The sequence below is a fragment of the Pongo abelii genome, chromosome 8, assembly GCF_028885655.2.
Source record: "Pongo abelii isolate AG06213 chromosome 8, NHGRI_mPonAbe1-v2.0_pri, whole genome shotgun sequence".
NCBI lineage: Eukaryota > Metazoa > Chordata > Mammalia > Primates > Hominidae > Pongo > Pongo abelii.
Window position 1 is genome coordinate 127,569,880 of NC_071993.2, and position 24,439 is coordinate 127,594,318.

At 43.4% G+C, this 24,439-nt stretch overlaps 1 protein-coding gene across 6 annotated transcripts in view; it reads left to right on the plus strand.

The window, feature by feature from the left end:
- PLPP4 (phospholipid phosphatase 4) overlaps window positions 1–24,439 on the plus strand; it is a 144,698-nt gene that overhangs the window by 59,685 nt on the left and 60,574 nt on the right. For 4 of the 6 annotated variants that reach the window (XM_063727783.1, XM_054522961.2, XM_002821210.5 and 1 more), the window contains 3 exons: window positions 6,878–6,968; window positions 11,795–11,858; window positions 14,084–14,208. The exons of 1 other annotated variant lie outside the window; for it this stretch is intronic. In XM_063727783.1, coding sequence (XP_063583853.1) covers window positions 6,878–6,968; window positions 11,795–11,858; window positions 14,084–14,208 — 280 coding nt within the window. The remainder of the gene's footprint in view (window positions 1–6,877; window positions 6,969–11,794; window positions 11,859–14,083; window positions 14,209–24,439) is intronic. One more of the 6 variants, XM_063727784.1, reaches the window with a different exon arrangement.

Consider the following 24,439-nt stretch of genomic DNA (forward strand, 5'->3'; position numbering starts at 1 on the left):
CTACTTCCTCATTCAAAAGAGGTACCGGTTTCTGGCTGAGTGTGAGGGGTTTATCAGAATATTTTTTAAAACCGACTTTTTGTGTAGGACAACTTAATCGGTATTAGTTGTTGCTTTTTGGTACACTTTTTGTTGTCTATAGTAGTTGTGTCTTTGTACATTCAGGGGACATTTTCAGGGAGCCTGCTGTGGGTGAAGAAAACCATAGGGGCTATAGGGGATGAGAAGTCCAATGAGACTTGGGATGTACCCTCAGGGACCTTCCAGGATCCCTGGTACATTAAGATGGTACTCTAATACAAAATGGAATCTGAAGAGGGCCAGAGAAGAGGCTCAGGTAAACTTCTAGGGAAGTTCTTCATCATCATCATCATCATCTACAACAGTAAACATTTCTTGAATTCAGGGGCTGTGCTTATCGCTTTGTAAAGAACATCTCAGTTAATCTTCAGAATCCTTTGAGGTCAGCACTTTTGTTAATCTCATGTCAGTGGAGAAAACAAAACTGAGGAAATTATACAACTTGTCTGAGATTATACAACCGTCAGTGGCTGAACCAGGATCTGAGCACTGGCTGTGAGTGCAAACTCTCACTTGGAGGCACTCTGCTGTGATGCTTCCTTGGTGATTGGTTAGGTGGAGAGGTGTGTAAAGGCAGAGAAACGGAGATTGAGCCTGTGTGGGTCCTGTCAACAGGAGTTTGTTTGGAGTATCTATGCGTAAGGGCTAAGAAGGGGGCAGGGATAGAGCTAGACTGGGGGTAGCTTTGGATTGGTTAATTACAAGCTAATTCAGTGGATGGTTATGAAACACTTGCCGTGAGGAAAGATGAATAAGATATGGTTTCTAGTCTAGGGAGGGGCACAGACATGAACACAAGGTGAACAGTTCAGCATCACTAAAAAGCCTTGAGGAATAGGTAAGACTCAGTAAGAAGTTTCAGGAATGACAGGTTTTGCAAATTTTTTCCTTGGCTTTCAAAAGAAATCCACCCAAGGCCTATTCTTTGCCCTTTTCTCTTTTTGCTTCGACCGTGATATGTCCAGAAGATTTATTCTCATAGACTATTACTGATAGATACTGTGTTGATTTGATACCAGGGTTTTCTATTCTGGGATCAGATGCTTCTAAGGAAGGCAGAAATAAAGTCATTTTGGGGAGGAAGAAGGAAGAAAAAGAGACAAGGCTGGATCATGATAGACAGTTTAATTTTTAGGCTGTTTTTAAGAGTCTTAGACAGCTCTTTTATCTGTGATGGGATGTGATTGTTTACCCAGAGCAGGGCCTTTTCCAAGTGTCTGAGTGTCTTAAAGTTGTCTTTATAATCACCCTGCAGCACACCTTTCTGTCAAAAGCCAGAAATGAAGGCACTTTGGGCCCATTGTTTTGTTTTGTCTGATGTGAATGAACCCCAGTGACAAGCTCCTCTCTGGATAACACCCTCGCATCGAGGCTGCTCTGGCTTCGATCCCTTCTGGTTGTTAGAAGTCCTTGGCATCCTCATGCCCTCCCCCATGAAACACACTGCTTCACATTTGGTGGTTTCCCAGAAGCGTCCTGGCAGTGTGGTGCATGGTGCCTTACATCAGCAGGTGGGGATGACTCACTTTCTGGGTGCAGCACTGGCCAGAGATTGGCGCCCCTTCCTGTGTTGATTCATGGATGGATGCTCCATAACTTAGTTTGTAATGTAGGGTATGGTCAGGGTGCCTGGGAGAATTAGGCTCCCTCTTCTCTCCCCAACCTCCTCCTGCTGCTCAAAGGTGCACACTACTTAGATCTAAGGGTGCAGGTGGGCTTGAACTGAAAATGCGTCAATCCTATGTGTCTGGTGACAAGATCCTGATACCCTTTTAACAGTCTTTTCCAGAAAATAATGAAATACTAGTCAACAACCAGCATTTGCCGGATGCTAGCTCTCTGTTGGATCCTGTTGGTGGGCAGTTGGTGTGGGCTCCACAGTGGCCTACCAGGGGTCAACTCCCGGCTTTGCCACTCACTAGCTATGCAAATTTGGAAGATCACCTCCCCTCTTAGCACCTTACTTTCTTTATCTGTGAAAGGTGTCTTTAAGAACATGTCCCATCAAGCTCTAGAGAGCATCAAATGGGGGTGACAGACCTTTGGCACTTCACTTAGTGTGTGGCACCTAATCAGCATTCCATAACTATTAGTAAATTGAAATCCTGCCGATAATATTTGCCATGGATATTGTTACCATCATACCCATTTATAGATAAGGAAACTGAGAATCAAAGACTTGCTCAAGGACAAAGAATGGATGAGTGTCAGGAGCTAGAGCTGAACTCACCTCTCCTCAATCTGAGTCCATTCCGCACATTTTTTTTTTGTACAGAGCTCTGGCTTCCCAGCCTGTGGAATCCATACAAAACTAGCCACATTCCAGATCCTGCTTAATGATACGTACGCTATCTCTTTATGTGGGCACTGTGCAGTACAATTAGTAACTTTAAAGATGGTGTTCAATATGTAATTTCTGCCAGCCTCAGTTTCCCCATCTGTAAACTAAAGCTTTTGGGCTAAGGGAATCACCGAGATTCAGGACTCCAACCTAGGAGCATGGCAACCCAGTCTGGGAGTCCTGTTCCCACTAGCTGTGTACATTTGTGTGTTCACTCATCTCTCTGAGTTTTAGTTTCGTTATTTGTACAATGGGAATAATATTTTCCATAACAGAGTAGTTAGAAGATTGGAAAGTGTGAGGAAAGTCCTTAACACATAGTAGGTGCTTAAGATATGACAGCTGTCATTGAAATTTCTATGACTTATCTCTGACCTGGAAACAAGCCTCCTTGCCTTTCTTTTTTAACTTGGAAAAAAAGCATGCACTATGTTTTATTTAATGTTTACTTTCTAGGGTAGGAACTGCTCTAACATTGTGGTCAAAAGTGCAGAGCCTAATTTAGATGGTCTGGGTGCAAATCCTCATTTTACCATTTGATTAGTTGTGTGACTTCCGGCAGGTTGCTGAACCTCTCTGTGCTTTATTTTCCTATGCATTAAGTAAGAAGCCTTTTCCACGTAGGATTGCTGTGAGAAGTGAAAGTTAATTTCCATGGGGTGCCTAGAATAGACCATAGTCCTTAGTAAGTTCTCAGTACATGTTAGCTTTTGTTATTCTAACCTAGGTATGTACATTCAGCAGCCCCATACTCATAACAAGTGAGCAGAACTCAAGTCCAAGAAGGGTTCAATATGTTCTCTGAATCCTGCAGCAGTGTTTGGCTGGAATTCTTTGTTTTCTGTCAGGTCTCATTTAATAAGCTCTGACCACTCTCCATCTTCCTACCCTGGGCTCATCCTAGGATTTCCTGGGATTTGATTCTTTTAAAATTAGCCATGGAAACATTAACAGAAGAGAAAACAATACCAAGGGAGATTTTGCTTGCTCATGTTTTTCCTCCACCTCTGCCCATGTGTGGAGGTACAAGGGAGCATCCCCACTTTACATCCCTCTGTCCATCTTCATCTGCTCCCCTGGCCCGGGCAGCAGAACCGCAGCTACCAATGGCTTTTGTCCGAAGAGTGGAATGCTTATGCACTGGTTTCGATTCAATCTGCTTTGCTGAGTGAAAGTGTGGTGGTGGGGTGCTTACTCTCTTCATTCCTCCTTTACCCAGTTCAGAGATGTTTTGCCCCAGGAGGAAGTTGTTTTCCTAATGTGTTGGCTTCTGAAGTTCACCTCTTAATTCCAACTTTCATTACAAAATGTTTGTGTATAAGGGGGTGAATGATACATGTAACTATGTCTCTATCCATCGTGATTCATGGACTGTGCTGCCCAAGGATATGGCAGATACATTTCCAGGAGAAGAATGAGACACCAGGGCCCATTGCTTTTAGGATGAGAGGAGGAAACAAGCCACATCTTGCAATCACACAGACACCTCTGCTGCAGCAACTCTGGAGTGGGAACCATGGCACTTTGAAGGCTGCATTCCCTTGCCTGGGAAGCCCTTGATGTGGGGAGCCTTGGGCCCTCCTAGGTGCTTAGCATTGGCTCAAGAGCAGTTGATAGTGGTCCTAGAAAAGATACCAATATGCATCTACCTAGGAAATTTGCAGCATAAGTTAAATTAAGTCCAGCCTTGTTGGGGAAGTGGGGGTGAGGGTCCAATTAGGAAGAGGCAAGTTGAGGCAGGGAGCAGTTCTAAAGGAGACCGCTGGGCCATCAGGCCACGAGCTTGGAGTCATTGGGCAGCTCTAATGAATTCTTCAACCTGCACACCTGGCCTTGATCCTGAGCGCCTCCCACCTGGCACCCACATCTCCTATGTAGGCAGTGATTTTCTGCTCTGGAATTTCCTTTGGAAGCCTCATTGGGAAAGTCATCCCAACTCATATTTTTTTCTGGGGTTTCATTGTTGCCTAACCTTAGATTATACCAGCTGGGATTGTCTTGAAATGTTTCCTTCAAAACCATGTTGTTCTCCTATATAAACGCTGACTTGGTAGAGTCATTACTGGGTCATTCACTATTTAGTGAGTTGCTTTCTCCTATTTGGGAGCACATTGCCTGGTCTGTATGCAGTGCTTAAAGGGACAGAAAACAGAACGGTAAGCTGGTAGTCTTCATGTTTGGATTTGGAGAAACAAGGACTTCTTTGGCCTTGACCATAACATTGGACTTTAGTAAGTGGTGCTTCAATTCTTGTTCTTTAAGCACTAAATGCATGAGTCAAAAGTCTAAGGCATAATTCTCAATCATCAGCATCAGTACCATTTGAGATACTGTTAAAAATGTACATTTCCGGGCCGGGTGTGGTGACTCATGCCTGTAATCCCAGCACTTTGGGAGGCCGAGGTGGCAGATCAAGAGGTCAGGAGATAGAGACCATCCTGGCTAACACGGTGAAACCCCGTCTCTACTAAAAAAGTACAAAAAATTAGCCGGGCATGGTGGCGGGCGCCTGTAGTCCCAGCTATTTGGGAGGCTGAGGCAGGAGAATGGCGTGAACCCAGGAGGCGGAGCTTGCAGTGAGCCGAGATCGCACCACTGCACTCCAATCTGGGCGACAGAGTGATACTCCGTCTCAAAAAAAAAAAAAAAAAAAAAAAAAAGTACATTTCCAGACCAGCTGTATAAGCATGTTTGAGGAAATCAGTACTTTAACAAGCCGTGTAGTTATTTAGGTGTGAGAGCTGCCCAATAACTTATGGCACAGACTTACTGGACCTCTTAACTCAGGAGTGTTGCCCTTCTGAATAGTCCGCAGGGGAATCCTCTGCTTTCTCTGTAGCAGTTCTGAATCTCCTCTAGTGCATCTGCCCTTTAGCACCTGAATACCCTCCATGGTGGCAAGACTTGCTTATTTGACTTTTAAACAGTCCAAATCATTCAGGGCCACAGCTGAATCATCAAACTGGTTACTACCACTTCTGGTCAGAAAGAAATGGTGGCAGGTAAGGAGAGGGCTTTTTTCATGTCTCATACAAATGACCTCTGAAGACAGTTCCCAAAGAGGAGTCCTTGAGATAATTTGAGCTCTAGCAGTCTGGTTGTAGTAAGGGTGTGGAGCATCTAAGCCTGCATTCATTTGGTTGAATTCTGTTTTCATAAAAGAAGAGTTCTTGGCCAACATGGTGAGACCCCCATCTCTGCTAAAAATAGAAAAATTAGCTGGGCGTGGTGGTGTGCACCTGTAGTCCCAGCTACTCAGGAGGCTGAGGCAGGAGAATTGCTTGAACCCGAGAGGTGGAGGTTGCAGTAAGCGGAGATCACGCCACTGCGCTTCAGCCTGGTGACAGAGTGAGACTCCATCTAAAAAAATAAAAAATACATTTAAAAAAGAAGAGCATCTTCCATCCATGCCTTAGTCCCATCAGGAAGCCCATCTCCAAAAAGTGATGTCTTACTAGAGCAGAGAGAGAGAGATTTCCAGAATTATGAACACTATTGGTCAACAGTTACACCTCAGCCCTCCCACCACTGACTGCTAGGCCAATTCTGGATTTGTGAGATGTTCAGTCTCTTCTGATATTGTTATCCTGAGATGTTATAGTCATGAGGAAGTAACATAAATGCCTTTTATATGGTTGGTGGAAGGTTTAAAAACAATTTACTAATTACGGAAAGCTGGAATAAAGACTCAATATGGGAATGGAAACCTTGTCCCCAAATCCTGGCCTCACCCCTGTCCAGTTGTATGTTCCCAGGCACATCACCTAGTCCTCAAGCCTGGAGGAGGCAGTCACAGAGTTATCATGAGGATGTAAGAGGCTCCTGGACTTGACGGTTCCTAGCATGGTTTCTACCTCACAGGAGGTTTTGTAATGAGTGTTGGTTGCATCTGAATCCCACCAGTTTAACTCATTAAGTCTGAGTTGAGCATCTATGTGGAGGAAAGGGGGTAGAGGAAGGGAAGAGGAGAGTCTTTATACAAACGGACTAAACTCTGCTTTGCAGAAGAGATAAATATTCAACAAAAGAACACCAAAAGGGAATGAATTGATTGACTCTAAGTGAGTCTCAAATGCACTCATGTTTCCAGAGAGATAGGAGTGGGAGGCCAAGGGTTCCTCACCCTTCCACAGAGGAGAGCATGAGGGGAATTACTGGCAGACATGATTCATCGTAATTATAGACTATTCTTTTCCATTTAAAAAGTCACTGCTTTAAACATGGCTCTCAGCAATTACAAATCAATTATAACCTACAATCAGATCTTCCATTTTTAAAGTCTGTGTAGTCTCTAAACACAGACATACATCATCCTTTTTTTTTGTTTGAGGTCAGGAGTTCAGTAAGATTATTCAACCAGGGAGTCTAAATGAAGCTAACGGGAACTAATTATCAGTCAGCCCTTCTGATAGCAAACTGATGTCCTCATAAGGGATTGTTTGTTATTTCTTCCAGGCAATTTCTTTCCTCACACCCCTGGCTGTTATTTGTGTGGTGAAAATTATCCGGCGAACAGACAAGACTGAAATTAAGGAAGCCTTCTTAGGTAGAGTATTCACAGTTCCTGCTTTAGGGAATGGGGCTGACCTTAATTAGATGATCACATTTAAGAAATCTCAGTTACACCCAACTGATTTTTTCTTTTGGTCAAATTAAGCTGGGGAGGAACAAGATAAGATAAAGATAAACTTTAAGCCCAAAGAAGAGCCAATGTGCGGTCCTAAATGAAGGATATTCAGAGACCGCCCACTGTGGCTGTCCGTTGTGCTGAATGCTCGTAACACCCCATACACACCAGAGAGCTGTGCTGCTCAGGCGCAGACTCCGGGTAGCTCTTGGCAGTAAGGCAAAGTAAATCTAAAACTTTGTTGCCTCCGACTGTCCACTCTCACATTTTTGGCTAATAGACCCACATTATGGGCAATTCAGAAATCAACCACAGACTCCTCGACCAAATGCTGTTGGCTAGAGGCAATAATAGGCAAATGTGGGTGTAAAATAAAATAGATATTACAAACAAGCTCTATAACTCATCTTAGATTTGAAGACATTTTGGTAGTTAAGTGTTCATTATTACATGAAGAGTGCTATGATCTTTGTCATTGATTATAACATCATTGTTATAAATTCTTCCCAAGCCGAGCCATGTCTGCATGGGACAAGAGTTTGACATTTCAGGATTAAATATGTTTTTCTGGTCTTCATGTTAATCAAATCCTGAGTAAATGACAGCAATAAGAGATAGCCAAAATGACTTGGCTTGTTTAGCAAACAAAATAAACTAAACTGTAGCCAGGTTTTCAGCTTTTTGACCATGAGAAAAACCAAATCAGGTTGATTTTTTTCTTTTTTTGACACGTCACCTAAAAGTTACCCAAATCCTCAGCCCAAATTTTGTTTTTGGTGTGTTATATGGACTTACCATTCAATGGGATAGTAAGTCTGGAAAATGAGAGCCTTCACTTAAGGGTATGTTTGTTTGTTAATTATTGGGCTTTGGGGAAATGAAAATGTAGCAAAATATGGTCCTCCCTTTTCCATGGTAAGGGAGTGAGTGTGAGAGCTGCATCTAGGGAGTGTGGGACAAGCAGCAGCTCCTGCCCTAAAGCAGCACAGAGAACGCTTCCTATATAGCCAGGCTCCTGTTAGGCCTTATCTACTTGAAAGGAACAGAATCCCTCTCAAATTAGCTCAAATAAATTAGGGGTTTAATTACAGGGCTCTGATAAGCAATCTCACAGACATCCAATAAAAAGGGGGGAAAGTTCAGAGGCACCTCACAGGGACTGGAATGGGGAGCTGGGCCATCAGGAGGGGAGACCTCCCTCTTGGCTCATGACCACTGCAATGTGCCTTGCCTCTTCTCCTCACACTCCCAGCCTAATTCCTCTGCCTCAACTTTGTTTCTGCTGCCCCATGTCTGGTTTATGTGAGGCTTGGTGGTGGTGATTTCTGCCACAAATCTGTCTGCCTGTTCAACTTCGATGCCTACCCACCAAGCTTCACTGTGTTTCTTGGTCCAGACTTCCTAGACAGAGTCTCTGGCTTAGCTCATTTCTCCAGCCTGGACACAAAAGCCATGAGTCCCTGGCCAGCCTGTGGATGCCCTCCCTCAGGTCAGGTGTGTACCACAGGCTGCCCTTGTGTGGCTTGGACTTTTGGTGACAGGTTTCAGTCTCCTCAGCTGAGGCGGAAAAAGGTCACACTCTCCAAGGATGCAGGTAGGTGTCCCTCCACACATGGCTTGAGTGGCCAGGCAGTGTTTGGATGGATATCACCATAGTCTCCAAAAAGTGCTGTTGGGAGCCCCCTCAGTTCATTTGGAAATCCCTTTAGTTCATTCTTTATTCTAGTGGCTCCCCTGGCATGGAGTCTCAAGATAAGTGACTGTGGGTGAGAACTGTCTTTCATGGTTATGATTCTCACTGACGGCTGGCTTTTGGAGTGGGGCTGCCATCACAGCAGTAAGTAGCTCACAGTTGCCTTCTCCAGACTTTTCATTCTCAGCTAAATCTCCCTTAGGATGACATTTCAAAATTGAACGTCATACTCTGTCTCCTATATGTTAACAGAGAAGGTGGAATTATTGGATGTTCTGTTTGCCTAAATAAATGAGAGCCTGCCCTATAAAAATGATGAACAGCCTCCCATTGTGTGTAGAGGTTTTTTTTTCAATCACTACTTTTAGGAAGTCTTGGAAGTAGGGGGTGGGAGTGGGTGATCTTTAAAAGCCAAAGACAGAAAACTGGCTGTAGATTTTCCAGTGTTGTCTGGAATTCAGGACTCTATCGACCAGGAGGTTTAGTTCTCAGCATGCTTCTTTACTCAGATGTCTTCAGCAGACTTTAACCCAGGCTTCCAAACCTGGATCCCAAGTGCTGCCCTCATCTCCAGGTAAACAGTGGCCATGTTTGTGCATCTGGCATTGGATGAGAGGAGTGAGGTTTGCCCCATGCAGCACTGGGCTTTTAGGAATTCAGGCTGCAGAACAGTCAGGTCTGTATAATAGAGAACCCTGTTATAAAAGCACGATAGTGCTGAATTTCCTACAACAACAAAAGTAACAACAAAAGCCCTCTAATCCCCTGGAATGCTTATAACCAGTAGCGTCCTGAGTACAGGCTGCTTACAAGCCGACTCATGGGACATGTTGCTTTGAAATTTTTTATCAGACACAGTATGGTTTGTCTTTTTGACTCTTCTCTCAAACCCACACTGCTGTGGGATGCTGTAAAAAGAGAACAGCCCTTATGAATCACACCCACTGGGTTATTGTTAATGAACAAGTATTCCTGATGGGGGCCATTTATTTTCCTGTTTGTCCAGCCTTTCATGGGTCTGATCCCAGCACAGCCTTCTCTCTGGTATCAATGAGGGGCTCCTGCATTGATCCCCGGAGGGTTGTGCTATTCCAATAAAAATATTAAGCAGTTTGGGTTCCTTCTAGAATGCTGAAATGACCTCCATGTTAAATATCATCACCAGCTTCCTACCTTTCTGTTTCCTTCATGTGTTTGGATTAGACAGGAAAGTTGCCAACTGTAGATGGTTATATCATATCCATACATTTTCCAGCTCAGCTATTTCAGACTTTTTAAAGAACTGCTCTGTGCTGCGATAAGCCCACCAGGCTCAGAGGCTGGGGAAGTGATCCCCGTGGCTGTGTATGAAGTTCACCAAGATTTACGTGGGGCGATAGGGAATTGGCTAGGGATGCTTGTTCCCAGAGACGCCATGCTAGGACCAGGATGAGAATGAGTCCAGTCCCACTGGGAAAACACAGCAGTGAGCGTGGCAGGCCAGCCCTAACAGAGAAAAGACCACAATAATTTTGCGGCAATCTCACAACCTGTTAATTATCAGGGTTTGTGGAGAGAATATGGCAAAGATATCCCAGAGAATTTGCTCTCCCCTCTTGGAGACAGGCCTCTCCACAGTGCTCTGAGCTTGCCAGAGAGAAGGGAAGCTGGCATTTAAGGAAGGAAGGATCTATGTGTTCAGAATGCAATCAGTGGATCTTTCCAAGTTCCCTCATATTCAGTTCCAATTTCTGCACCCCCATTGCATGCTCAGTGTTTTAATGGCAGTGCTGTGCAGCTGATTCACGCTCTGCCCTCCAAGTCTGTGGCCTGTCCCTCCTTTCTGCTATGCTCAGATATGGCCAGTTGCCCCCATCTCACACTTAGGTGATTTGTTTCCCCTTGACAAAGATGTTCATTTGAATGTGTCCCTCCCATTCTCTCTGCTTCAGATAACTTGTTAAAAGCAGGTTGGGTTGTGTTCCCATCTCTGTGGCTTGTACTCTTAGTGACCATGTTGGCCGTTCCGGAGTACTTTCTGCTCATAGAACAACACATTTGTCTCTCTCAATGGGCCGTGAGTTGCCCTAGGCAGCTTCTTCCCAAAAATGCCCCCATTCACTGCTATATTCTTATATAGATCTCAGCTAGTATTGAACAGTTAATATTTGCCAAAGGGAAATGGTAGCTCACATGCTTTATTATTCAACAAAGCAGTGGAATGGGGCATCAATAGGTTTGTATTTCTTCGGTGAGGCATTTGACCTTCTATCACATTGATGGTGATGACTTTGCCTTTTACGCACTCTCGATAAACCACAGGAGAGAAGTGCAACATTTTTGCAGTGAAAGCTCTGTGACTCATATTACCTGCCGCCTTCGGGACAATCTGTGCTGCATCTGGCAAAGTCTTCCCAAACTGTTTGGAGAAAGTTCCTGTGCTCTGTATAGTCAAATAATGTATCCCAGAAGTTCTTGCTGTTTTAGATGGCAAAAAGCACCGCCTGGGCAGACCTCCAAACCCAGTGAGGCTTTTGGACTCTGCACCTTCACAGAAACAGTGATTTGTTTGATAACAAATGGACAGCTGTCGGCCGGTGATGGGTCAATAATGAGATAATTGCCAAGTGGGAATGTCCTTTTCTGCAGTAGGATTCCAGCAGCTGCTCCGATTAGAATTATGTCTGAGAAGGTTGCCAGGAGGAAATAAAAAAAGTTATGTTTCTTGCTACCAGTAAAAGAAATTCTACATGCTGTGGTATTAAATCTGTTCATATCAGGCGAGAAAATGATAGATGAGCTCCTCTGTGATTGTGAAAATTTCAGTCAAGGAGGAGAGATAAATTTCATGTCACAGGGGCCTAGAATTTTATGAGTCATTCTCCAAAGTCCTGGCTTAATTATATTTTGCTGTAGCAACCCAAACGTATCTCTGTTTTCAAAGTATTCGTTCATATTTCTCTTGTCATTAAATAGTATTATAATGTAACAGTGATGATGATGATAATGATGATGATGATTTTGATTTGAGAGCCAGCTTGCTATTTTTCTGTCTGTTGGTTTTGTTTTGTAGCGGTGTCCTTGGCTCTTGCTTTGAATGGAGTCTGCACAAACACTATTAAATTAATAGTGGGAAGGTAAGTTCCAAGAAGAATGAAATGGTGACTTAGACTGTCAGGGTCATCTATATAGGAAGCTGGGCCAGAGGACACTGGATGGGACAGATTTGAGCTCATCTGGTCTCCCTTAAATCGTTGTCCTTCTGAGCTTTCCATCCTTAGCACAGATCTTTCCTTTGAATTATGAACTCACTATTTTAGAAAGCAGATCACTAGCAAGGAAGTGACCACTGACCATACTTTCTTGTGAGACAAGCAGATCACTAGCAAGGTAGGGCCACTGACCATACTTTCTTGTGGGACAAGCAGATCACTAGCAAGGAAGGGCCACTGACCATACTTTCTTGTGGGACAAGCAGATCACTAGCAAGGAAGGGCCACTGACCATACTTTCTTTTGGGACAAACCTCACTGCTGGTGTTTTCAGATCCTTCCCCTGCCAGCCCAGGGCCTTCCAGGACACCCACTCACTTGTCAGTTTTGGCCTCTAATAAATAAGTAGGATTACTTACCTATCATTCTCTTCAGGATGAGACATATGGATTGGCATTTGAGCCTTGGCTTATGGCACATTTCTCTTACTGCCCCTGAGAAATGATTTCTGTTTTCCATTTATCTTTCCTTCTCTTCTGACTGCTCTGGTGAAGAGCTGGTCTCTACAGACATGAGCAGTCAAAACATCTGAATTCAAGACCTAACTAACTCTAGCTGGCTGTTGGCCTGGGACACACTAGATCCCCTCTCAGAACGTTAGTATTTATTTTATCTACTGGATGCAGGCCAGGGACTGAGGGGGCAGGAGATAGATAAAAATCAGGCAGTACAGCGCCTGTTGCTGCTGTGTTCCCTTAACTTTGTGTGCCCTGACCAGTGCTCACTCTCAGGCCTCGCCCCTCTGAGGTTCTGGTGCATTAGGTGGACATCCATACTTGGAGAAACACTGGCTGAGTACTGGAGAGACAGTACCCCAGCTGTTCTGGTAGACTGCTTAGGCCCTACCTGAGTTGCAGAGCTGAAGGACCAGTGATCAGGACTGTGACCTGGAGTGCTCAGAAAGCAGGCGCTGTGTTTCCAACATTAGCTAAGCTTCACCCGTGGTAGGTGCTCAGCGAAGATTAGTTGAGTATGAATGTGAGGTGATAGGCCATCACCCACCTGTGTGAGGACCCTCATTCGAGTGAGGCAGTAAAGCGTGGGGTGAAGTGTGTCAGCACGAAGATCCAGGCGCTGGTGTTCAGAGCTTGTCCTTGTGACTTACCGGATGTGTGTGACCTTGAGCAATGAAGAGCCTTCATTTTTGTACCTGTAAAATACAGACAGCTCCAGGCTCTGCCTCAGGGTTCTCCTAAGGATTATATGGCACAGTGGGTGTGTGGAGCTTAGCACTGTGTCTGAAGCCTAGTAAGCACTCAGGACTTCCTACAGCTGTGATTGCTGCAAGAGGCTCGACTTCAGGCCCAAGGCCACCCCTATGTCCCTTTAGAAGTCTCTTTCCCATGTCCTAGACCAGAGAGGCCAACCTGGGGCACTGTCTTTTGCATCATGGAGCTGAGTATTCAAGGTCTCTCAGTGAGGCCAGGTGAGGCCTGCCATTTCAGGAAGGGCAAGCGGCTGCCCAAATTCAGGATGTATGGACACGAGGAGCCTGGAGTCTTGGATCTCAGAGGCAACCTCTGAAATAGATCAAGCAGTAGAGCAGTAGATAAATAGGATTACTTATTTATCGTTCTCTTCAGGATGAGACCTATGGATTGGCATTTGAGCAATCCATACCAATATCCAACAATAGAGTGGTAGATCAAGACAGGAAGTAACTTTTAGTCCACAGGTGGCATGAAGCCTTCCTTTTCACACCTGTCAAACAAGGAACTTGGGCCAGAGGACACTGCTTAGGTGCCTCCTGTAAGTCATATCACTTTATCCTCAGGACCTCAGCTTTGGGTCAGTATTGATTTCCCCCTTCTACAGATGTGGAAACTGAAGCTGGGGGAGACCAAGTGACCTTCCCAAGGTCATAAAGTGAGTAAGTGGTACGTGGGAGTGCCAACTCAGATTTTTCTGACACTAAAGCCTGAGCTTTTCCCCAAATGGCTGTGTCTAGAGTATTCTGTGGGGAGCTCCAGTGTTGACGGCCAAGGGGGCTGAGGAAGGAGCTGGGGGCAGTGGGGAGTTGGGGGGGTCAGCTTGGGGTCATTTGTGATGGCAGCATTTTATATTGAAAATGTCCATGGTGTCTTTTGTAGACCTCGCCCCGATTTCTTTTACCGCTGCTTTCCAGATGGAGTGATGAACTCGGAAATGCATTGCACAGGTGACCCCGATCTGGTGTCCGAGGGCCGCAAAAGCTTCCCCAGCATCCATTCCTCCTGTAAGTTCATGGCTGGGATTCTCTTAATGCCCCCAGTCATGTTTCCTGCTCACTGTCTTTGGGAATTTAGGTGCAGAGAAAAGCACTGGTACAGGAATGTTAAGCGCAGTCCATTTTTCTTCACTTTACGGCGTTTGGCTTAGAAACAAGATTATTCAACAGGAAGTAATAAGCCCTGGATGAGGCTCTGGAGCTTATAGAACATTGCATGTGTTGCTTTCATGAGCTTGGCAGAGTGTAACATGTGATACTTTACCCCTGCACGGTACGACTCAGGACAAAGGAATGCTCCATGCTCCCTGGGACCCTCCATTGTTTAGGTCATTGTTCTCTCTAGTTTATTTCTTCAATTCAGGTGTTGCGTGTGTGTGTACACATATAGCACATATGTATACATATATACATATACATACATATATACATGCATATACATATACGTCCCCCCATGCCTCCAGTTTATAGTCTGACTATAGATGTGTGAACACCTTAAAACAAAGACTTAATACTGTGAATCAGAAGCTGTGCAATGTAGCTGAAAAAGAGACAGGTCTTTGAAGTCTAACAAACCGTGGCTCTGCCAGGTATTAGCTCTGTGACTTCACCTCCCTGTGCCTCAGTTCCTGCTGTGTAACATGGGAAGAAGAATGCCTCCATTATTGGTTGGAATGAAGATTAAAATAAGTGGTGATGATCAGTCACATTTCTGGAGCAGCAGCTATGCCAAAATGATAACATAAATTATCTTATGTAATTCATGCAGTATATGTAAAGCACTTAGTATTGTGACTTTCAATAAACAGTAGTTGTCTATGTGATTATTGATTATCAGAGCTGAAGTTCCCTGAGCATTCTGGCTTGTGCCATCATCCATCCGTCAGTTCATATTGCATGACTCAGGTGCCAGACACTGTGCCAGGCATGGGGGATGCAAAGATAAATAAGATGCAGCTTGTGTCCTGGGGAGTGCCCAGGTAGTGACAGATGGTGTATTTAAGTTGATGATTCCTGGGATAACTGGAGAACTATGGTCACAGGTGACCATCTTGAATACAACAGGCTCTTCTCATGATGCCAAGTCCTGAATTCTCCCACGAGTCTGATTATTATTTACCTTTAGCAAGCCTGCTATTTTAGTTTCTTTTTTCTCTAAATACCCGAGACACATCCTACTAATGGCTGAATCAGGAAATAACTGAACGCTGTTTCCTGGGGAGTGGCTGTTGAACATGTTGCTCAGAGCCGTTGAAGACTAGGGCCTGTCAACGAGACATTAGCTGGGGGCAGACACTCTAAATGAATCAGTGTCAACTTGCACAACAACCTAGCAGGTGGGGGATTGTCCCAGTCTTACACATAAGGGCACTGAGGATCAGGCAGGCTTGGTAACTTGTCTAAGGACACCAGCTCTGACAGGAATAGCTGTAGGTACCAGCTGGAGGAATTCCTGCTGTCTTGGGACTTTCAATAATCAAATACAACAAAACATTTACAGTCCATGTTTATTTAAGTAAATAATGAATTTTCTTCTCTAGTTTGTTGGAAACTGTGGTGAGTTGAGTAGTTGCCTCCAAACAGATACGTTTAAGTCCCAGCCCCTGGAATGTGTGAGTGTGACCTTATTTGGAAAAAGGGTCTTGGTTGATAATAATATGACATTGTAGACTAGAAATTTGCTAAGAGAGTAGATTTCAGGTGCTGTCATCACAAAAAAATAAAGTAACCATGTGATGAGATGGATATGGTAACTTGTTTGACTGTCATAATCCTTTCGCTATGTATATTTTTATTTGAAAGAATGAACCTGTTTTACATGCCAAAAAAGAAAAAGGAAAAGTAAAAGGATCTTGGCAGATGCAATTAAGTTCAGATCTCGAGATGAGATCATTCTGGATTTAGGGTGAGCCCTAAGCCCAGTGGTAGGTGTCCTTATAAAAGAAAGGATCAGCCAGGTGCAGTGGCTCACGCCTGTAATCCCAGCACTTTGGGAGCCCAAGGCAGGCGGATCACGAGGTCAGGAGATGAAGACCATCCTGGCCAACATGGTGAAACCCCATCTCTACTAAAAACACACACAAAAAAATTAACTGGGCTTGGTGGCGCATGCCTGTAATCCCAGCTACTCAGGAGGCTGAGGCAGGAAAACAGCTTGAACCAGGGGGTCAGAGGTTACAGTGACCTAAGATTGTGCCAGTGCACTCTAGCCTGGCAACAGAGTGAGACTCCATCTCAAGAAAAAAAAAAAAAGCTCAAAGTTCTTGTAGGCTCTAGCCATACCTGTGACTTAATGCAGAATACCCATTTAGAGTTGCTTCCTCCCTAAATATATTTTTTTCCTCTATGCAGTCCCATTTTAAGTGAGCTCCTGTTTTGGAGGCCTTGTAGTTACCAGCTGGAGGAATTCCTGCTGTATTGAGTTATTGTCTCCTTGTTTCTAGGGAGTCCCATGCTGGCATTGTTTAGAGGTACCTGGAATAGTATTCACGTGGGATCAGCTCCCATCTGCTCTCCATCTGTCTCCTGGTAGCGTCACTCAAGTTCTCTTAGATTTTTTCTCCCTTTGTTCTCTTCTCCTTTCCTTCTCTTCCTTCTTTCATTCCTCCCTTCTCCCTCCTGTCACTTTCTGTCCTCCCAAAGACTTGGTGCTGAATCTTAAGGGGCTTCAGAAATTAAAAGCACCTAAGAAGTGAAACTCTAAGGAAAACCTTAATACTGGCTTCTAGAATGGTTGGTAGGGGACTGTAGCACAATTTACTGTCTACTGTTGCATTTGAACTTGGGAACAAAATAGCTGTCATGTGAATATCTCAAGCTGTCAGCCTACTGGACCTCAAAGATTAGAAGCTGGACCCCACAAAAATGTTGATTTTAGATGCACACCCTCCCCTCCAACCACCAGGAAGCATTTTCTGACATGGCTGGCTTTTGGCTGCCTTGTCAAATGGGTGGCTGACATCTGATCTGTGCTAGACAAGCTTTTTGGCAGAGGCAATTATATCCTTTGCTTATGATGCTACTTAAAATGTTACACATTTTTACTACCTGGCAGACATGGAATTCTACCCAGTCTGTAGGCTTTGACGATGGTATTTTCATTTATTTTCTCCTTTTTTTTAAATGACAGGGTAGTGATTGGCTTGAAGGGAGTGCCATATCCACTTAGAAAAACCACCGGTGCTGTTTTCTGGATTTCTTAGTAGCTAATAAGAAGCCTAGTAGTTGATGTGACTGCTCCTCAGAGGGGTGACCTAAGTGGACTCCCATTTTGATATAAACACTCTTTTTTTTCCTTAAAAAGTCAATTTCATAGGCTGGACTTGAGTGACTGGGCAAGGGAGTTCTGGACTGAGGGATCTCCTAAGACTAATTCTCCATGCTAGGTAGACATGGATTTTGCTTCTGCTGTGTTTGCAGATAATTGGCAGCTGGAATGGAGTCCATGTCCTCATATCGTCCTTAGAACAGTTGGTTTTCTTTGAACTTAAGAACAAACATTGATTTCTTTTGGAAACAAAGGATCTTGTTCTTAATCTACCATAAGCAGCCAAACAACGCTTGTCTGAAGGGCTTTTGTGTCAGACTCTCAGCAAACAGCAGTTCCCCATGGCAGCGTTTTTATGGGGCTTGCTCTGTAAGGCAGCCTAAGCCACCCTTGATTGGAAAAGCGGAGACCACAATTTCAAGGAGCAAGTGATTTTCATCCAACCTAAAAGAAGCTTAGGCTTTAAAGTGGAGAAAGGCAGTGTACCTTCCCATAGTGCTTAAAGCAGGGATATTCTGAAAAGAGAATTTGTCTCTCAGAGCATAATCCCGATTTTTTATTGAGTACTGATTCAACTTCCAGAGAAAGGATAGATATAAGAGAGAAAAATAGAAAAAACAAATTATTAATGCTAAGTCGAGGTATTAAGAAACTTCTTTCCTGTGAAAATGGTGGGAATAAATAAAGCAGTACTCTCGTCCAGGTGTCAGCGAATGACAGCATGCGGACCAAGTCCAGTGGCTGCTAGCTTTTGTAGGTAGAGTCTTACGGGAACACAGAGATGCCTGTTCATTTCCATGTTGTCTATGGCCTCTTTCACTTTACAATGGCCATGTTGAGGAGTTGCAGAAGAGAAACATGGCCCACAAAACTGAAAATATTTATTATCTGGCCTTTTACAGAGAAAATTTACTAACCTTGCAGTCGCCCATGCTCCAAACAGATAGTATTAAGAAGCTTTACTAAAGGAAGACCAGTGCACTCAAATTGTGCACATGAATGTTTCAATTTTAAACATTTTAAAACTCTATTACAGTATAAAAAGGGGCAGTTGTCGCTTGTGGAATACATTTTTTAAATGACAGAGAAAGCCTAAAAGGTATGCCTGGCTGATGAAGATTCAACAGATGCTTCTTGAGTTCTTTCCGTTAGGTATGTACCAGGATGAGCCCTTGGGGAGAGTAGAAGGGTGATCAGACATGGCCCACGTTTTCCTCCAGGATAAAGGCAAACACTAAGTGGTTGAACACCACACTCTGGGAGTGGGGAGCTGAGAATTCCAATCAGGGGACAGGGAAAGCCACCAGGGAGGAAAAGCCCTTTATCTTGTAGTTTCCCATAAATGAGTACATACAAGTTACATGTTTTGAGATGTTTACTATTCTTTAGCTGCATGTAGAATTCTAGGAGGAAAATCATTTCCATGCAGGATTCCAGTTCACACTGTGCTTGAGAAGTCTGACCGCATTCCTTTGCTTTGTTTTTCTTTCTTTCTTTGGAAACTTTTATGGTCCTTTCTCTGTGTCTCACCATCTAAAGTCCACAATGATGTACCTTACTGGGATTTGTTTTTGGTATTTATCGTTCTGCTAACTCTGTAGGTCTTTTTAATCTGGAACTTCATGTGCCTCACCTTTGTATTCCCCGTTTCTTCTTCCTGGAACTGTATTAGGCAGATGTTGAGTCTCCTGGACTGATCTTATCTTTGTATTATCTCTTCTTTCCTACTGTCTATCTCTCTTTTTTTTGTTGTTAATCTGTCAGGGAGACTTTAAAATTTGTATCTACTAAAGCTTCTGTAGAATTTTTATTATGATTTTTCTATTTTCAATTTCCAAGAGCTCTTTCTTGAACTCTGATTAGAAAAATCATCAACATCCTTTTTTTGTCTTTTCATGGGTACATCATCTCTTACCCCGCTTTGTTTGCAGGTTTCATCTGTACCCTACCTTCCCTTTATTTGTGTGTTTTTGAATCTAGCTTTCCTTAAATATCTGGTACCTTTGCTGTATGTTGTTATTTAAGGTTGAATCATAAAGCTAATTGGGCAGGGCTTGTTAATTGGGCTTCACTGAGGGTGGCTGGAGTGAGCTGGGTTTTCATTGGTTGACCTCCAGTGTTAGCGTCTGGCATTTACTTTGAGGCTGTTTGATTCCCTAGAGGAGGCTCTTCTTACTCCTGCCTGGTGTATGTGAACCTGGCATTCTGGAAGCTGTGCAGAAGGGCATAGGCACTCACAGGTCAGTTCTTAGTCTTTCACATCATCTCCCTATTTTCCATCTGTTTGTTCAGCCATGCCCTCTACTCATCTGTTTTTCCAAAACCAGAGCCTCAGATAGTTAAAACTTCTGTCTTCCTCAAAAGTTGGAAAGGGGATGGTTTCCTGGCTTTGAAGGAGGGGTGGAAACCTGGAGAGTTTAGCTTCTCTTTATCGGCACTTTCCACCTATTTGCCTGTTTCCGGCCCCATAGTTCACCCCCTGCTTTCTGCAGTACCTGGTGCCTCTAGTTTCAAAGCTTTGCAGGGCCCTGCCTGGTGAATGGGCTGCCTCTCATCAGCACCACCCTCTGCAGGTGTGTAGACTGAGCTGTCTTCAGCTCTGCAAGTCGGTATCTACTTTGCCACCTGCTTCCCATCTTCATAGAGTGGTGTGGTGTTCAGGTGCTCCTAGATGGAGTGTGTGTTCTTGTTTGTATTAGTGAGGGCTCTCTGGAGAAACAAAACCAGTAGGATGTCTGTCTACCTGTCTACCTATCTGTCTATTTGTCTGTCTACCTATCTGTCAATCAATCATCAGTCATCTATCTATGTTAGCAATCTATCAATCGATTGATTTATTTTAGGGAATTGGTTCATGAAATTGTGGTGGCTGGCAAGTCTGAAATCTATAGGGCAGGGTGGCAGGCTGGAAATTCAGGTAAGAACTGATGTTACATTGTTGACCCCCCAGATACGCAGACCAGCAGGCGGGAACTCAGATAGGATTTCTACACTGCAGTCTTGAGGTAAAATTCCTTCTTATCTGGGAAACCTCAATCTTTACTCTTAAGGCCTTGAACTGATTGGATGAGGCCCCTCACCTTATATAAAGGGTAATAAATAATACCCTCCATAATTTCTTACTTAAAGTCAATTGATTGCAAACGTTCCTCACTGCTAAAAATACCTTTACAGTAACATCTAGGCTGGTGTGTGTTTGACTAAACAACTGGCAACCATAGTCTAGCCAAGTTGACACACAAGGTTACTGATCACACTGTTCTTCCTTTCTTCCTGCATCATTTTAAAGTCACAAATACCGTCATGATGGTCTAATGCATTCGTTGTAGAGGAATCATTTTTTAGAGAGCTCTTGCTTTGCCTCAGTGTTATTACTATTGATGGCAGAGTCCTTGAAGGTGGAGCATACAGACTATAGGGTCTTTTACTGGCTGCGTGTCTGGGAGTTTGCTTTTGCTGAAGGAATCTAAGTAGGTTTTAACTATGAATTGAGAAATTATCACATGATAGCATGCATCTATGCCAGGTTTAATGCCATCGAGCATGAATATTCAATATTATAAACCAGCTGGTTCTTAGAGTGGTTGGGCAGTCCTTTGCATAAAGAAAGAGGAAACAGGAAAGTAGAGGAAATTGCAAGATTTGTTTGTTTTGCATCATTTAATGGAGTGAAATTGCTGTCAAGGGGTTTTGCTGCTACATGGGAAATTTGAAAAAATGCCACTCTCTTTCCTTTTTTTTTTTTTTTTTTTTTTTGAGACGGAGTCTCGCTCTGTTGCCCAGCCTGGAGTGCAGCGGCGCAGTCTCGGCTCACTGCAACCTCTGCCTCCCGGGTTCACACCATTCTCCTGCCTCAGCCTCCCGAGTAGCTGGGACTACAGGCGCCCGCCACCACGTCCAGCTAATTTTTTGTATTTTTAGTAGAGATGGGGTTTCACTGTGTTAGCCAGGATGGTCTCCATCTCCTGACCTCGTGGTCCGCCCTCCTTGGCCTCCTAAAGTGCTGGGATTACAGGCGTGAGCCACTGCACCCAGCCGCCACTCTCCTTTCTTTTAAGAATTGTATAAAATGGCATGGGCTGCTTAGGTCATTTGTTCCAACAGGACACATTGGTGGCCATGTGTCTGAGGTCACCTCAACTTGTGTGGTTTCTCTTATAACTTAAAAATGAAAGCTCCCATGTTCACTGATATGTCAAGGGATATCAGCGAACTTGACAAGATCCCCTCATGGTTTTTTCCCTGAATTTTTATAACCCTACATCTCAAGCTTCCAAGACAATTGTGGAGGTTCTGGGAATAAAGGAAGACTCCCCCTAGATCCTGGGAGGCTTGCTTTGGGCATGCCAAACCCCTGGAGGGAATGGTTGTTTAAAGCTGAATCAGACCTCTTTGGAGGGCAATGTTTCTCAACTTGTTTTTTTGTTTTGTTTTGTTTTGCTTTGTTTTTTATCACTCCCTCCTCCCCATGGAGCCTTTTTAGATTTTTTTAAAAATAATTCCCCACCATAAAATATTAATGCCACAGATATATTGTATATCTGTTTATGTCTTAAAAATACAAGCATCTAGGTTCACAGTCATATTAAGGGACATCAGCATACTAGGCAAGAGCTCCTCATTTTTTTTGTTTTTTTGGTTTTTTTTGTTTCCTAATGACTTTTTTCCCTAAATAATTGTAATATCTAAGATTTTAAGATCTCCCCAGGAATCAATTTTCATCTCCTCAGGGGGCATATGAGAATGCATGTTCTAGGGCAGTGGTTCTCCACTGGGCAATTTTGCACCCCCCAGGGGACATTTAGCAATGTCTGGAGACATTTTTGGTTGCCACAAGTGTGCGTGTGTGTGTGTGCATGCATGTGTAACAGGGGGTGCTACTGGCATCTCGAGCACAGAGGTCAAGGATGCTGCTGAATATCCTGCAGGGCACAGGATAGCCCCGTGACAAATAATTATCTGGCCTCAAATGTGAATAGTGTCCAGGCTGAGGAAGCCCATTCTAGGGTAATTAGGCAAATATATGGAAGAAATTGATCACTGTGTTAAATTCGTCCACTCTCCGGGTTCCTGGTCTGAATAAGTAGAATATTTTTAGCAATGGGTACTGTTTAATTAATTCAAAATACTCTTTCTCAAAGAAATAGCTCACTATTTGATTTCTGTGAAAAAAAAGATCAGAGTCAGATTAAAGGTTATAATTAAAACTCAGTGCAAAGCCAGAAATAGTGGCTCATGTCTGTAATCTAAGTGCTATGGGAGGCTGAGGTAGGAGGACCACTTTAGGCCAGGAGTTCGAGACCAGCCTAGGCAACATAGTAAGACCATGTCTCTAGAAAATACTTTTTTGGTATGCAGCAGAGCAGCTCCTTCGCTGAGATCTATTGAAAGCTGTCAACACAAGGGTTTGTAAAAAAGAAAAAAACAAAAATAATAAAAGAAACAAAAAAATGTTTTAAAAAGAAGCCAGGGATTGTGGCACACTCCTGTAATCCTAGCTATTAGGAGGTGGGAAGATCACATGAACCTGTGAGTTTGAGGCTCAAGTGAGCTATGATTGCACCTCTGCACTCCAGCCTGGGCAACAGAGCAAGACCTGTCTCAAACAAACAAACAAACAAACAAAAATCCAATGCCTCTTTCTTTCAACTTTTTATTATACAACATTTCAGGCATATGAAAGACAGCAATGTCTAGTGAATCCTCATCCCCTCCGTACAGCATTCTGCCCTTCTTGTATCCTGTCCTTCTCTACCCATTTCTCACCACATTCAATGATGATGATTCTTAAAAGTTATTTTAGCATTTTAAGGTGAAATTAGCATCAAAATGCATAAATCATAACCATTGAGTTTTTACAAACGGACACACTGTATAACCCATATTCCTATCACAATACAGAATATTTCCATAACACTGAAATCTCTCTTATGTCCATTTCCAGTCAATCTTCATCCCCATGAGGCAGCCACTGTTCAGGGTTTTTATTTATTTTTTGTCTTTTTTAAACTTTAGATTAGTTTTGCCTATTTTAGAACTTCATAGAAATGGAATCATATAGTATATGCTCTTTTATGTCTGACAGCTTTGGGTCAATATGTCTTGAAATCCATATATGTTGAGTATCGGTAACGTATTCTTTTTTATTTTTGAAAAGTATTTCACTATAATGAGTATCACACACGTTCTTTATCCGTCTTATCTTCGCTAAACATTTCGGTTGTTCTAGTTTGTTTAGTTGTGAATAAAGCTGCCCTGAACATTTGTGTGCAATTATTTAGTGGACATATGTTGTCACTTATCTTGGCTAAGTATCTATGAGTGGCATTGCTTGGTTAAAAGTGAGGTCTGTGCTTAACATTGGAAGAAACCATCCAGCCTTTTTACTAAATGCTTGTGTCAGTTGGCATTCCCATGGGCAATCTATGAAAATTCCAGTAGTCCATATCTTCACCGACATTTGGTGTCATCACTCTTTTCAATTTTAGTCATTTTGGTGGGTGCATAGTGGTATCTCTGTAGTTGTAATTTGCATTTCCCTGATGACTAATGATGCTGTGCACCTTGTCATCTGTATACAGGCTGTTCACTTATCTTACTATATTAATTGGTGGAGTTTCTCCATATTCTGTTTGCAAGCCTTCTGTCAGATAAATTTTCATGCCTATTTTCTTCTATCAATAGAAGAAAGAATAGAAGAAAGAAAGAAGAAGAAATGTATGCCTGTCATTTTCTTTTTTTCTTTTTTTTTGAGACGGAGTCTTGCTCTGTCACCAGGCTGAAGTGCAGTGGCACCATCTCGGCTCACTGCAACCTCCGGCTCACTGCAACCTCCACCTCCTGAGTTCAAGTGATTCTTCTGCCTCAGCCTCCCAAGTAGCTGGGACTACAGGCACGTGCCACCACGCCCAGCTAATTTTTGTATTTTTAGTAGAGACAGGGATTCACCATGTTGGCCAGGATAGTCTCGAT